This window comes from Varroa destructor, unplaced genomic scaffold (assembly GCF_002443255.2).
Source record: "Varroa destructor unplaced genomic scaffold, Vdes_3.0 BEIS01000004.1, whole genome shotgun sequence".
NCBI classification, from domain to species: Eukaryota; Metazoa; Arthropoda; class Arachnida; order Mesostigmata; family Varroidae; genus Varroa; species Varroa destructor.
The window spans coordinates 51455485-51468336 of record NW_019211457.1 but is presented as its reverse complement, the minus strand read 5'-3'; the positions used below and the strand labels follow the sequence as shown (position 1 = coordinate 51468336).

Here is a 12852-nt window from a genome sequence, read left to right as displayed (position 1 = left end):
GCTTCGGGGGAGGCAGTCGCAACGTACGCAAAAACGCTATATCAAACGATAGGCGATGAGCCGTTGACAGGAGAGTGGATTCAGTTCTGCGCCGCAGGCTCAATCGCATACTACTTTTATTATTGTATATGCTACCGGTGTCGCAGGCTACGAACGAAGAACGCGACGAACACGGGAAAAACTGGCAGCCTTTTTTGCATGCCCAAACCCGTATTTCCCGTCCCTGCATTCATGTTTTACTAGACATAATTTTGTCGCTGGTCTGCCAGGTGGTAACATGGAGACATACAATAAACAGGGTATACGATTCCTACGAAGATATCGCAAGACAAAATTGGAGATTGAGAGGGAAAGCCAACCGATTTAATCCGTCGTTTACATTGGCCATTCATAAGCTTCTTCGGTGCTGGAGCGGGGAAAAACGTTTGGGGTTAACAATCTAAGGCGAGAAAGTTTTGTAAAATTCGTCTAGTTACGGGCAGTAGAAACGAGGCACGGCAAGGCGTCCATCCTTAGCGGCACGGACGTCCAGCTTTGCGAAGGCGGTAGTAACGTATGAGGCAGCACGAAGGCGAGCTGCCACGCCTTCATTGTGAGGCTGCGCCATATATACGACGGGAGCGGAAGTACGACCAACTCTATATATGGTGGCACTATGATATATTTGAATGCAATTGTTGGATGCTGTCGCTATTGGGTGCGTGTGAAGCGTAGACAGTCTAGTCATAATGGCCGCAGCAGCGATTGAGGGTGCAGCAACCTTGTGCACTAAAGGTAAAAAACATTGTAAAACGAAAAAGAAGGCTGTCACTTGTTTCAGCAACCCCTCGCTCTTGTCGATGCTCAGATGTCGATTCGTTCAAGATCGTGGGCAAAATTGACAGCGTCGATTGTACACTTGTACATTGTCTCACTTGAACGCGATAAATAGAACAGTAAAAGTGTTGTCATGGTAAGCGAGCCAACAGTTTCGCGCGTTTTGAACTAAATTGATTCAGATGGCCCTTCAACATCCAGAGTATTGTTCTGCTTCTTTAGGAGCTGGATACCCGCTGCTGTGTTGACCGGAAGCTGTCGAGTCCCTGGCGAGTGCTATTCTCGAGCGTTTAAGGAAAGGTCAACCCCAACAAGCTAGAGACTATTGAAGCACTACACTAACTCAAGGTCATGTTCGGGTCTGAGCGACCCTGCCTAGGCAGTGGATCAAATTGGGTTAGTTGGATCGAGGCAGAAGGCGCAGACTAAAACGAAAGGAGTATCTGCGTCCTTATTAAACACGAGTTTGCAGTTCGTTGATTAACCAGTAAAAAAAAAAAAGCCTTTCAGTAGCTTCTAAAAACCGTCTGAGTACAAACGAGTAGTTCTCTCCAAAGGAAACGTATAACGTGTTTAACATACTGCTAATGAATGGTTTAGTTCGGGCCTTTTTCGCTCAGGTCTAGCCTTCCCACGTCCGTGTGAAATACCAACAAGCATACAACTTCCATCACAGCTTGATGAATTAACGTACACAGATAATCCACCGCACCCCCACTGCTTACGCAGTGGATACGCTTTGTCCGTAAATATTTGCCTGCAATGAATAACATTTCAGGGCCTAACGTATGCTTGGCAGATGCATTATTCCGGGAAAACGAATGTACAAATAAAGTTGTTCTTGCGTTGAACGCAACGCCAATGGCGATACCTTTATACAAACATTTATCGCATAAAGGCGCAGTTCATCTTGTAAAGGTCAATTAGTTTAATTCCAGCAAACTCAAATAGATTGACGTCGGAAATTAACTGTCGGTGAGCGGGGGAAAAGCTATCAGCTGCGTCTAACCTGCCTCTTGTTCTATGCAGAACACGCTCTTCTCGATCTAACTTTGACGGTTATATGGCCATACCAGTCTACATCCAACTTTTGCATCAGTCCCTTCGGTATCCCGATGCAAAGCTGTACTACATATGCTAAACAAGATATACACAAAGAGCAGGACGCTGTGTGCACACTTAAAATAGGACCCAGTATGTAGACATCGAACATGGCTTGACTCACGAAGAATTTATTATTATTGCTTATTAGAATGCTGCCAACAAGGTTTTATGTGCGTCAAACGATATATCCCAGCATATTCATTTATTAAGTATTAGCTTAGAGGTGTTCAGCTTGTTCGTTCGTAAGTTAAAGGTAAAGCGAGCCTATTTGCGTTTCGAAAGCCTTTATGAGGTTACACAAAGCATGAAGGATGTTGCCCTAGCAACGGGAAAATTGCCCTGTTCTATGACTGCGGATGTTAAAGAAGTGTCTCTTGACATTGATTTTCAGTCATAGAAGATCCGTGACAACCGTATGTATAGTTTCATGGAATTGATAACCTCCAAAATTGAAATAACCTGAGGGGCGGCAATTAACGAGGCGAGCCCATCCAGTGAATACGCTCGACATCTTGGCATCGATCTTCTCTGAACGTTACCAACCAATTAAAATTACTACTGGAGACCGAGCCTGATGTATGAAAAGAAGACTTTTTAGTAACCCAAATTGTTTTGTTGTCTCGCTATAACCTCGGTAGCATAAAATCATTAGTAAATTTAGCCTGCTGTAAAACTATTGTAGCCAGCTCATATTATTATGCATACAGCAGCAATTATGCATACAAAGTATACATAATATCATTATACATACTTTATTATTCTTATAGCACTACTATAATAATAATTATTATATAATATACGCTCACGTTCGTAATTTGCTAGGGCAAGGATGGCATGAAATATTTAGGTTCCGATGAATATAAAAGATACTATATAAGCAAATTTTTTTAAACTCTACGTTACAGGAGAATAAAGTTTTCGAAGTTGAACGATCGAGCGAAAAGTCATATAAATATGTATCGTTCCTTAGCTTGTAAGAGATGCAAACTTGTCTACTGTTGATAGTATGACATAACTTAATTACGCATAGATGAAACGTGTTTCACTCACGTGCGTGGTAACAGATACGTGAGCGATTCGGATGGATCAGCTACTCGTTAAAGCCACATCCTCTATGGTAAATCCGTAAGTTCTAGCATACAGTTATGTTGTTGGGGTGCTTTCTAAACGAATCAAGGATTTGATAGCATTTTAACATGCGCACATCCTACCTAGCCTAGGTTACGTATGCATAGCCATTAATAGATGTAAACAGATCTATAATATTGATTAGTTAAGTTTTACTAAGATTAAGTATAGGTCCTGTGTGTAAACATTTAACGTCACTTTACTGCCGGCACTTATAAGCGTATAATTCACCATTTTTTTTTTCATATTCTAATGTAGTTGTATCGCGTTTTTTGTGACGCTTTAATTGTCATATCACCGATGTTTCCTGGAATAGCGGCCTTTTCTAACGGACAATAGTCTAGCTAGTTCGAATAGGACATTTGTTGAAAATGGAAAGCTCACTTACTATCCACCGAAGTTAATATGGTACCATCAAGAATCAATCAACATAAATCCGTCGTACGTCAACTAACGCATTGTGCGTAGGTTTGGGTCATGGACCATATAGATATTAAGATAAGGCAATTTTAGTACCACTTCGATGTCCTACGATAAGTTGAATTATACAGACCATGCGCAAAAGGCTTCTGAGTAGTATTTGGATATCTTCAGAACGTGTAGCATTGGAGTAAAGGTTGTCAAATATCTGTTTTGAGCTATGGATGGAGAAAACGGATCTTTTTCATTTTGAAAAGCCTAAATTTGTGCTTGGTTTGTATTACATAACTTTTTCTTTATTTTAGTTTATATTATATATTAAGCTTAGTGCGTATCGCGTAGATAAATAACTTAGTTTCAGCAATTTTCTAACTTCTTTATATTCTACGTTTATTTCTCATAACTACTGCATTTAACAAAGAGCAAGTGATCTCCTTCAAAAAAAAAATAAAGACTGGATGCAATTACTGTGACAGGCCCGCGAAGCGTCGTGGGCCTCGAAACTTCTACAGTGATACAAATGAATGCAGGCCTGAAACTGTTCCACTGGCTTTTTTTGCTCTTATCGTAGACAAGCAATAATTATTCTCAAGAGGGTAATAAGTCGGTGGAAAATTCTGTCGCTATGTTTTGTTTAGTCACTAGGTAACATTCACACATACTTATCAGGCCTCTTGAATCAAATAAAAGGTGAGTTTGGAGTTTAAAAGAAAGATAGGTAATTACGCCAAAACAATGTCGTTCTATAGAAACAGATTGAGATTTTATCAGCTCTGTCTATGCTAAGCATCGGCCAAATAGAATAAAAAAGACTACGCGGACGAATGCATTAGGATTAAACCGCATAGAAGATTGCAAATGTAGCCATAATACTTTACGTAAAGCGTTTCTCATGCGATATACTAAGACAATGAGAGAACCATAATGGGGGAACTCAAAGATTCAATTGACTTTGAAGGAAATTGCATTTAAACATGAACTACTTCCTAACTAAACGCAGTCTCCGTGCCGATATTTACAGCCTTTTAGTGGAACAACCTTATGTGCCTTCGACACACAAACAGCAATGCTCAATCTAGCTATCAATTCATCAATGTAACAATAAACAGCTTATTTTGGATAGATGCCTGCTAATTGGGACAAATTGCTTTATGCGGCTACACAGAAATATTGTCTGACAAAAGTTTTAAGGTGTACTGTTTCCCCAGGTAATAATAGCGGTTCACACTTATGTCCGAATTCAAAATGTATCCTGTATACTTCAGTGGTTGTTTTCATCGCAGTATATATATAACTGAAGCTCTTTTCAACACATAAAAATCATCGGGTCCATCTAGGATAGGACGTTCTCATTAACCTAAGTTTATTTAGTCTTATTTTCTTTGCATGCGACACTCTCTTTGTAAAACGGTAGAATTTATATTTATATGGGAACTACAGTGAAGCTGTAGCGTGTCCCAGCTGTACAAAGCAGGACAGATCTGCAGGAAAGATCGCAGTGGTCCATTTGCCAGCGTCCCTAAGGTGCCATTATTCCCTGATGGGTCAGGCGTAACTTATAAGCTATCTGTTATCGTCTTATATACGAAAAGTTCTGGCTTACTCGCTGGCTGAGCGGATAGATCTTACATGCGCGGATATGGCCGTAGCTCGTCTGGGCTCGCAGGCCCTTAGGATAACTGAAAGCGGACGTCTCGCACGGGGCCACTGACAACGATGAATGCTTAACATGATTAATTAATACACGACGCTTATAATGATAGATTGTGTTAAGTATCATTATGTTCGACCATGGGCGCTAGCGCCCAGTCGTTTTCCCATCACGGCGATGAAATGGAGCCGCAACCCTTGTTCTTATTGGCCAGAAGTCTGTTGGCCTATCTGTCGTGAAATCTCTGTTACTGGCGAATCCCGAGAATATATTAAAGAACGTAAAGCAAGCGGCTCACGTGGTTCGAAAAGAGGCCACTATAATGATAATTCATTTGGTTGAAACCACAAATATATAAGATATTATATCGCTTCCTTGATACTTACGTAAATCGAAATGAATGGAGAAAAGTGAACATTGGAAGGAAAATAATGAACTTCCTAGCCTGCAGTACAAACACACATAGGACACATATTTACATCATGCAACGTTACGGGCTACTTTAAGTTGCGCCTCCACGCACTATTGGGAAATCTTCTTGCTACGTTCGCGCCTGGCTTTAAGGGTATTGCATAAACTTCGAAGCTCTCAAAACAGGACAGGATATGTCGCTGTGACAAGGAGTGTGCGCGCTGAATCACTTGTCCGATAGCTTAAGCGCAATGGATGGACCGCTGGCCATCGGAGTTATTCGTGCGAGTCTAGTAAACAGGATCTTAGTTAATGAGCTTCAGCAGCCCAAAGCTGACCGCTGTCATATCAGCTGGCATTCAATAGACAGCTACTTATCTTCAGCACTGGCCACCTTGCAGCCGATATGTTACTCTATCCTTTAATCGGAAAACTCGGCTTAAGCCTCTGAGCAAATCGTTTCGGATCTAGCGTGTCACTCCGTTCTGTACGTGTTTGCCCGATGCAGAAAAATGTCTACATATATATTAGATCATATTGTGAAATATACTAGCTCACTTCCTGACTCATTCGTGCTTTCGATAAACCCAGAAAGGAAATTAACCAATCCTACCGAGGGTAGGTCCAAAGACGGCTGAACCAAAGTCTAACGAGCGAATATATAATTTTTGAATAGCACATAGAGGACTGCCTGTACTACCACATGTGATTAGTTTCGACTCCCTGACGTCGGTGCCGGTTAGCCGCTATTAGACATAGGTTGGTATGTTATTCGCTCATCCGTGACTATCGATCGCCTCGGACTTGGTGTCAGGTGGGGTCAGGTCTTCCAGAACAGGCTGAATAGATATTTGGTTGTCCAAAATGTGATATAGAGAGAAAAGAATAGGAAAAGAATTTCCAATCATCGATACATTGTCTCCTTTCGTCACGTTGTGTACAATGCTGCACGACATCTTCCAGTTTCGTTCTTTTTTCAGGGTTCAGATACTACTTCACCTCTACTCTATTTTTCTTTTATAGCCAAAACGCAGACAATCCTATATAGCGTATAGAAGCACACACTCATACATACAAATACGGCCAGACGTTGAAGCAAAATGGCTTTCAAAGTTCTGTCACTTCGGCCAAATTCAATGCCCCCACAGGATTTACTTTTGAACAGTGACGGAGCGCTTCGACGGCGCTATTCGGAGGAACGGACTGCCAGACAGATAGTATGAGTCTTTGGTTCCGTTCAGGGATTTTAGGGTTCCATCTCTTACGATTTGGGTCGACTGGGGTTTACACCAGGCGTACAGAAATGTTAGCCATTTCTTTCAGTCCGTTTCCCGTTTTTCTACGATCAATTGCGTCTTCCTCCTATTTGTCTTTCCCCATCTTGTTTATCCTGCTCTTCGGCTTCTTTTTCTCCTCGACTTTTTATTCGTTCAGATCACAGCAACTCGTTGCAGTCGTTGACAGTTCTTCAAAGCGAAGGGTTCCGCCTTATTTGAAATCAAGTCGGTCCCGGGTCGACTTCGGCCCCAGCGAACTTTCGGCCATCTGACTAACCTACCGGTATGTCTTAGCGCGTGCTCTGGCACTGCTGTGACTGTGTGCCTTGTGTCTGTGTATGAGTATGAATGTAAGTGTCTGTGCTGTAACGCCTGAATTCTTTTTATTTCCTACTACTCTACCCTCGATGTTAGCTGTTATGCCATTGGAGGCCAAAGCTCGTGGCCTTCGTGAAGTGCTGTGTAAGCGATTCATACTGAGGCCAACAAAAGGCCCAACGCCTTGTCGGTTGCCGTGAAGCCTTTTGAGCGTATTGACACAAGTATCTTGAGCCCATTTTCAATCAGAGCTTCAAAAAAAGACGTTTTTATGTATGTGCAAGATGCCTAAACGTCAACGACTGTTCCTTCCGTGACAAAATCCTCGCTTGATTTTAAATGTACTACGTGTGTATATGCTTAAGCGTCAATGTGTCCCTTTTAGGCCGTAGGTCTGTATGCTCCTAGTTTTTTACTTTTCTGATTACTTAATTTGTGGTACTACTATGAGGTGCATACCTATAAACAATAGTCACCATGACAACGTACACAAAGAGATGTGCATTAGCCATATAGACTACGCCACCCCTCTCCTTACCGAGCTTATACAGCTTAGATTCGAAATTTAAATTACATTTTCGAAATCGTCCCTCTTCAATAAGCAAATATTTTTTTAATAGTAACCATGGGTCAAGCGATATTGATCGGCATAAGGTCGGTAAGGTATCGTTCAAGTACGCTATATAGGAATTGAATTTTGGCCTGATAGCAGGCCAAAAATTTTAGAATTGCAGAATATCAAAACGGTCAAAAAGTTTAAAAGGTCAAAAATGGCTCAAAATACTAGCTTTTAGAGCTCATCTGGACGATTGAATATGGTGATAGATATGATCCTCTTCAAAACTGCCGTTAGTTTCTACATAAAAGATCAAGCTACATAAAAAATGGCTTCTTTAGGTATCTAAATAAGAGGTTGTTGATTTTGGACAAAAAAATTTTTAATTTCAGGAAGAATTCGTCCAGCACGAAAGATTTAGTCGATAACTAATAGTATCTCACATTTCGAAAACGATCCGGTGTTTTTCGGTTTTGTTCTCTGAAGAACTAGTTTTCTTTTGGTGCCAAGCGTAATGGATGCCTGCTACGACAAAGAGCCCGCCAACGTTTCAGTCAATTTAAATGCACCGCTCTATATATTTACTGTAGCTCTCTCTCTTTAATGTAAGATAATTTTCGTATACTAATCTAATCATCGTTACTTATATAGACTACGGGTCAGGCAAGACGCATGCCCAGATAGACACACGTAGTCACATCGGTGCGCTTAGTGTGCTGTTCATCGCTTTGCTCGAGTTCGACCCTATTTAAATGCAAGCAATGCCGTGCTATTGGCTACTCAGTGGGGCTGTTCACTAAATCGTGACCAATGGAAACGCAAAAAGACGAACGTTTCATAAGACAAGACAAACTTGTTCTCTTAGAGCTAACTATTGAACAGAGTAGTAGGTAATCTCAATTGTCCCTTGGTCTTCGTTTCTAGCACGAGGCCTCGTTGATCGGCATGCTTTGTCTAACCTCAGACTGTTATCGGTTTCCTTTTAGGTGAGTCTTCGGTTCGCATTTGGTGTTCAGCTCCAGTAGAGTGATGAAATTCTCTACAAGAGTCGTAGGATAGACGTAGTCGTCCAGCTGTCGCTACGACAAGAGAGTCCTTCGCCCTTTGTTATCGGTGTTTTCATCATAGGAAGGTCTGCTACAGGACAAGTGAAAAGACGTGGCCAAGGCGATGCTAATGTGGAATGGGACCTAGAGCTGAGTTAGGCTTAGCCCGGAATATCGTAGTGGTGGCGGTAACGGAAGAAAAAATGGAGCCCAGGGATTGAGAAGCTAACAACGAAGAGGTCTGATTTCAGCGCAGGATTCTGGCTTTCACAGGGCAACCAGATGTTTTCTCCCTTTGCGTCTGTATATAGTTCTATTATTCACTGGAATTTGACTTCACGCCCCCTGTTAGGAATCCCCTTCTAGTTTTCGTACCTGCGCGCAATTTCGGCGTCTAGCTTGTCCAAGAGTGGAAGGAACTAGAGACGGCATCTACAGGCTATGTTGCAACGTGTCGACAGTGGACCCCTTTGCGCAACCACGGAAGTTAGGGACAGACGATGTGTCTGAGTGTGGACGTACATATGACCAGCGGCTGTGATTAGGCTCCTTGTACGATGACGACTACCATGGCGTACGTTATACTACAGCATGTAGTATGTACATGAAGTGGTGACGACAGCAGGATGACAATCAAACGAAGGAAAAGTGGGACTAGCAGACAGATGCTTTTTTTTTGGCTTTATTAATTTCCCATTTTCCGTTAGTCCTGCTATATACCTTATCTGTCCCATCACTTTCTATTCTCTATTCCCTCTTGTGCTGTTTCTCGCTAAAATGCGACGGAGTTGCTTTACGGGCGGCCATGGAGATGACAACGATGTTTGCTGCTGCTGCTGCTTGAACCCTTCTTTGTCCGCTCGGTCGATCATACTTTACTTGATGACAGCCATGTCCCATCGTTCGCCGACAAATATGGAAGGCGTGGCGACGTCGCTCGAACAGATATAGGGAAACGAATAAGCGTAAGCTTTGATACGGCATGAATCTGCCCGTCAACCCCACCGGTCGTGGTTTACATGCGGGCCGAAAAACGCGGAGGTTTGGAGGTCCAGGGAAAGTCAGAGAAGCGGAAGCTTACCACAGGAATCTGCAAGCAGTAGTTGCCGTTATTAACATAGCTTCGGTAAGTATACACATCCGTGTAAGGCATATGGATGGCCTGTCGCTTCCACGGTAATCACAAGGATCCTTCTCCTTGTTTTGTGTTCGCCATGTGTGTGTCGGTGACTGTACGTATGGCCACAACTAACAGGGCACATACATGGAGCTTCGACGTTTCGATGTTCGAATACCGACCAGCTTAACAGAGCCTTAAACAGGGGAATGGCCGTCTTTTTAAAAATGGAGAACAGTGTGTGATGACCCTGCTGGGACACTGCTACTACTTGGACCACAGACAGGCAGACCGGAGCGCAAATCGACTGCAGCGGTAGCAACAGCATCGGATGCGTTGCTCCTATGTACTCGGGGGACCGGAGTTTGGACTTCGAAGTCTACAGTCAGTCATATGGTCTAACCCGATTGTTCGCTGAAAATCAAGATATAACAAGCGTATCTGTGATTGTGTGTCCTTGTGTGGCATGCACCCACACGCGTTGTCTGTCGCTCGCTTGTTCTGAGTGGTTCATAGTTGAGTTCCTGCCGGTGAGCCCGACCCCCCACTCGCGCTATTCTATATCAGAGCCATTCGCTCAGCTTTGGCGAGTCTAACTTTGACCGTTGAGACCCTGTTGATTAATCGGAGTTTGACTGGGCACGGTAGAAGAAATCGAAGTTATCGCATCTCTGAAATGGCAAATATAATACGGTTACAGGCGTATACTTCAAACGATTTCAGTTTCAGAGATGTTATTCGTTTTTGTCATATCAGATATTTTCAGTCGGCGGTGATCGGCTAGCAAGATACGAAAGCAACAACGATGACGCGTATTTATGGCTTTTCGCTCGTTCTTTTTATAATGCGCTACTAATTATAACCTTAAGTTTGTACTCAAGTTCAAAGTACTCAATTGAACTATGGGAATATGCTACTGGTGATATGAGACCTTCGAGCTGAGGATGCGAATTGGCGCTACGTTAACACGTAAGACATTTTGGTAAATTTTACTTTAAACGTTGACGTTGAACGCGGATCTCCTTCTGCAATCTTCGAGTCACGACGTTTTAAATAACGCTGCGATCTGACTCGGAGCAATCTGTCCTTAAAACTAAGCCCGCGCTGCATTTTCAGGCATAAGAAGACGTGTTATAATTTTGTAAGGGTCGCAATAAAATATTTCTAGAAACGTCGCCATTGCCATTGTCGTCCCAGAGAACGCTTACATTATTTTTACAACCCTGTATTTTTCTTATCCACAACCAATGTATTTGATACATTTTCATTAATTGAGCCAAGCTAAACTTTTTAAGCAGCTTTTAAACATGATATATCTTTAGTTAGCTAGCGTTTGGGCGAGCAACGTTTTCGTTATGACAAACTACTTACTTTGAAAACACGTCCGAAAGATCGGTTGAGTTCCTTCCGCCTCTATCTAACCATCACTGCCAGGCACGACATTGTAGAATACGAATGAGAATGTTGCAACATTTTTATTGCCAATTGTATCACAAGGAAGAGCGGAAATACGCTAATGAATATTTAATTAAGGTGCTTAAATTGTGTAAAGGTTAAAAAAATAAACGTTTTAGCTTTACGTCAAATACTGATTTTGAAGGTTACTTAAGGAAAAAAATCTGAAGCCCCTACTGCCCAGTGGAACTTTCTTGCACAGCACACGAAGCTTGAAATTACTATGGTTCCTCGAGAGTAGAATATTGAAGCACGTCTACCAGCATTATTCATATGGCATATACCCAGATCAACTTCGTTTTCGATATGCTTGAAGCCCTCATCTTCCGATCAAATTCCGATCAATGTCATTTCTCGCAGTTCAACTTAGACGTGTCGGCAGACCTTAGTCCTTCTACACGATTACCGAAATATAATCATACAATACTTGTGAGCTAATTTTAAACTACAAGGGTTTTTATTATACCCATTACGCTTAGTTCATAGCATGCTGAGCCATTTTCCCCTGGTACATCATGATTTTTTGATCATCTATTACCGCAGTGAGTGTAAAACGAGCACAATCTAAACAGGTACGATGGCGGTTACGGGTCAGCCCATCACGATGGTGACCCAAATAAAAGTCTTATAAAATTGGTTAGACTAATCAAACATATGAAACGAGCCGAAAGCAGCTTGATGGAGATACTTTATTCTGGGTAAAGCCTCACGTAAAGGTGAATATTTTGAACTAAATGACGAGAAAATTGTAGTTTTAGAACTTTAGCAGAAAATTGCAACGTACACAGTTCAAGCACTGCCAGGATTATTTAAGAGCGAAGCTTGTCGCCGATGAGATAATTTCATTGTATTAAACTTTGTTTAATTATGGCTTGGCCCTCCTTTTAAATACTGCGTGCGACCCAACCACTTCTGCTGTTATATGCTTCTGATTGTCTCTAAAGCGAAACGCTCAAAATCAACGTATTTATAATTCAAAGGAATCAAGATGAGCATTATAATAACTTACTGATTATTCCTTTAATTTTCTTTCTGATAACCCCATAGAAAGGAAGACGCCTGTCTTTGAGTGCCTCGACGATCAAATATTCTGCTAGGACTTCGATGTTTTCCGAACTATGTTGATGGTACATGGCGCTTCTGCAATGCGATATTGTCTTCTTCTATTAGCTTCTGTCCAATTGTTCGTCAGCAGGACTTTACTCTATAACGGTTTGTTTGTAAGGGATGTCGGACATATGAATGCCAATATAGACCAAAAATTGGAAGCTCGGATTTTTATTTGTTCGGTTATGCTGGGGTGCTAACGAATACGTCCAATTTTGCCCGAAATTCTATACACAGACTATATTTTTTCTTTTACTAGAACTCCGACGTTGGTTGTAGGCTGTCTTTGAAAGCGGCCAGGTGATACATTTGGGCAATCTGGAAAATTTCAATCATCTCCATTCATTTATTTATAGTTCTACTTTCGTTCTAGACATAGATGTGATCATCCTATGAATATTGGAGCCCAAAACTCAAGGTTATGATTCGTTCACGTCATAATATAT

The 12852-nt window shown here is 41.8% G+C and overlaps 1 protein-coding gene across 3 annotated transcripts in view; it reads left to right on the top strand.

The window, feature by feature from the left end:
* The window catches only part of LOC111249838 (gamma-aminobutyric acid type B receptor subunit 2-like), a 125313-nt gene that overhangs the window by 45089 nt on the left and 67372 nt on the right, over positions 1 to 12852 (top strand). Inside the window, exon 2 of one of the 3 annotated variants that reach the window (XM_086986572.1) lies at positions 8668 to 9853. The exons of the other annotated variants lie outside the window; for them this stretch is intronic. Coding sequence (XP_086842698.1) covers positions 9710 to 9853 — 144 coding nt within the window. The 5' untranslated portion in view covers positions 8668 to 9709. The remainder of the gene's footprint in view (positions 1 to 8667; positions 9854 to 12852) is intronic. 3 annotated transcript variants of the gene reach the window in all.